This window comes from Dendroctonus ponderosae, unplaced genomic scaffold (genome assembly GCF_020466585.1).
Source record: "Dendroctonus ponderosae isolate FM_Combo_2020 unplaced genomic scaffold, Dpon_F_20191213v2 Dpon_F_20191213_6, whole genome shotgun sequence".
NCBI lineage: Eukaryota > Metazoa > Arthropoda > Insecta > Coleoptera > Curculionidae > Dendroctonus > Dendroctonus ponderosae.
Genome location: NW_026018814.1, coordinates 72,913 through 75,226, shown reverse-complemented (window position 1 = coordinate 75,226; position 2,314 = coordinate 72,913). Strand labels below are relative to the sequence as shown.

At 38.9% G+C, this 2,314-nt stretch overlaps 1 protein-coding gene across 1 annotated transcript in view; it reads left to right on the top strand.

Annotated features, from left to right (window-relative positions):
- The window catches only part of LOC125504776, a gene marked incomplete at its 5' end in the record, with an annotated part of 18,579 nt that overhangs the window by 14,372 nt on the left and 1,893 nt on the right, over positions 1–2,314 (top strand). The window contains 4 exon segments of the mRNA XM_048667229.1: positions 1,295–1,376; positions 1,433–1,602; positions 1,667–1,866; positions 1,923–2,117. Coding sequence (XP_048523186.1) covers positions 1,295–1,376; positions 1,433–1,602; positions 1,667–1,866; positions 1,923–2,117 — 647 coding nt within the window.

Below are 2,314 nucleotides of genomic sequence, written 5' to 3'. Positions count from 1 at the left end.
TTTTAGGCTCGTTTGCGAGCTTCTCAAGAATCAGTCGGTATTGGGATTGGCTAAGAATTTTCCAAATTTTTTTCCTAATCTTTTCTATAAATCATAGACAAATTTGTCGTTTCTTGCCCTAATTTTCGACTTAGGACTTTTTTAAGGAGCGCGAAATTTTGAATTTTGGCAATTTTAGGATCAAATTTGCGAGCTTCTAAAAAATCAGTCGGTATTGGGATTGTGTAACAATTATCCATATTTTTATCGCTAATCTTTTCTATAATTCCCGTGCAAATTTCATGTCGATAGTTGCTCTAATTTTCGAATTAGGACTTTTTTTTGTTGACCTATATCTTTAATGTTGCCGTTTTTAGGCCCAAGTTTGCAAGGCTCTCTAAAATTAGTAGGAGGTGCGATTGTTATATAATTTTGCACATTTGTTCCTCAATGTTTTCTATCAATCATTTATAAATCTCAAGTCGCTCTTTACCTGAAAATGCTTTGGAAATGCTATCAACCGAAACGTTGGGATAAATATATCTTTGTTTTGTATTATTGCATTGCTCTCAGTAGAACGACGACGCAAAAGAACAAAGTATAGTAGAAATTGAAAAATGCGACCAATAGTGCAATAAATGCAACGAAGATGTTTTCATCGCCAGTCTGAAAATGTTTTGGAAACACTGCCAGCCGAAACGTTGTGATAAAATGTCTTCCTTTGCCTAGTTATTATTTAACGCAATTAAGAAGAGACGATTAAATTAAATCAATCAATGAGTAGGTACTTTTTATTGGAAACTCCATTGTGATTTTCCAAATTTTTGAGCTTTTTTCTGGAAATAATGCGATAAAACTACCAAAAAAATTACCTCAATTTTACTCAAAACCCCATCTTTGGTTCTGTTGGACTGTCGCTTAAAACTTTGTCGTTGTACCCACTTGAGCATTGTCACACATGATTGGACGCTTTTGGTGTTACACAGGAATGTTTTACAATTTTTCGTGTATTTGCCTCAATACTTTCTATAAATCTTGTCTAAATCTAAAGTCGCTGCTTGCTCGAATTTTCGAGTTAGGATTTTGTTTGACGAGCGCGAAATTTTGTATTTTGGAGTTTTTATTTAGGCTTAGGCCAAAAAGAATCTAGTTGAATCGAGTTGAATTTTGAATCTGATGATGGCGCTGTTGTCTCGCCGAAACGTTATATGAAATAAACGATATGAACGTTTTGTTTGAAACCCAGGAAACAAAAAAATGTAATAACAATCAGTCATGAATAGTTGAGGAAAGTTGAAGACTTCCCATTTGTTAGGTACATCCATGAGAATTTCACCAACGCCCCCTCGATGGACTTGGGACCGGAAATTTTGGAAATGCTCGTCCAACTGTTACTGGTAAGGGAAAAGCAACTGATTGAGAAGGCGAGTGAAGAGTTTTAACCGCAAAATAGGCCCAAGCCCGCGAATGCCTGCTGGAAAAGCTGCAACTGCAGTCCGAAGAGAATCGGACTATAGACATCTGCTTGGATCTGGCCCAAGAGGCGGCCGAATTGGCGGAATGTTACGCCCATGTGCACGAACTAATTTCGCATGAATCTGTCCATGATTACGTCCCATACAGGTACGCAAGTCGGTTTTCTGTGGGAAAATGTCCAATTTTTAAGCAACTTTTCCGACTTCCCCAGCTGGATATCTCTAACGCAGGTGAAACGGGAGTACTATACTGGGCTGGCGCATTGCCATGTTTCCTCGGGAGTCCTGCACAAGGACGCAGAAAAAATGTCCATTGCAACGAAGGAAACGCTTCAGTTCCTGCACGTGCAAAGCGAGAGCACTCCGATAGACATCCGAAACCCCAAAGACGAAGACGAAAGAAGACTGTTAGGTAAACCCGCCATCAAATAAGCATGGAAGCGATCAAACAATTTGCGCGGATTCTAGGGCGAGCGCATTTAAGGGAAGCTTTAGTGCTGCAGGAAGAGTGCCAGCGGCTCCATAGAATGTGCAGGGAATTGAAGGGCAAGCATGCGCTAGCAGCCGTTTTGAGGAATGCTCACAAAAAAGCATTACAAGCCTACACCTCAACGGACACAGAGGACGACTTTAGCGACATGCTGGACCCGCCTACAATACAACGTAAGGCAACTGCAATAAACAATTTTACAACACTTGTCATACATTTTTTACAAACTTCTTTTTGGTATTTCGTCTCAAAAATTTTTATCTTTAAAAAAGACAAGTTTCCTCACGTCTTTTATTACAGATTGATAAATAGTGCTCCTATTTCGCAATAAGAACGAATTATTTATCAAAAAGTAATCAAGAACTATCAC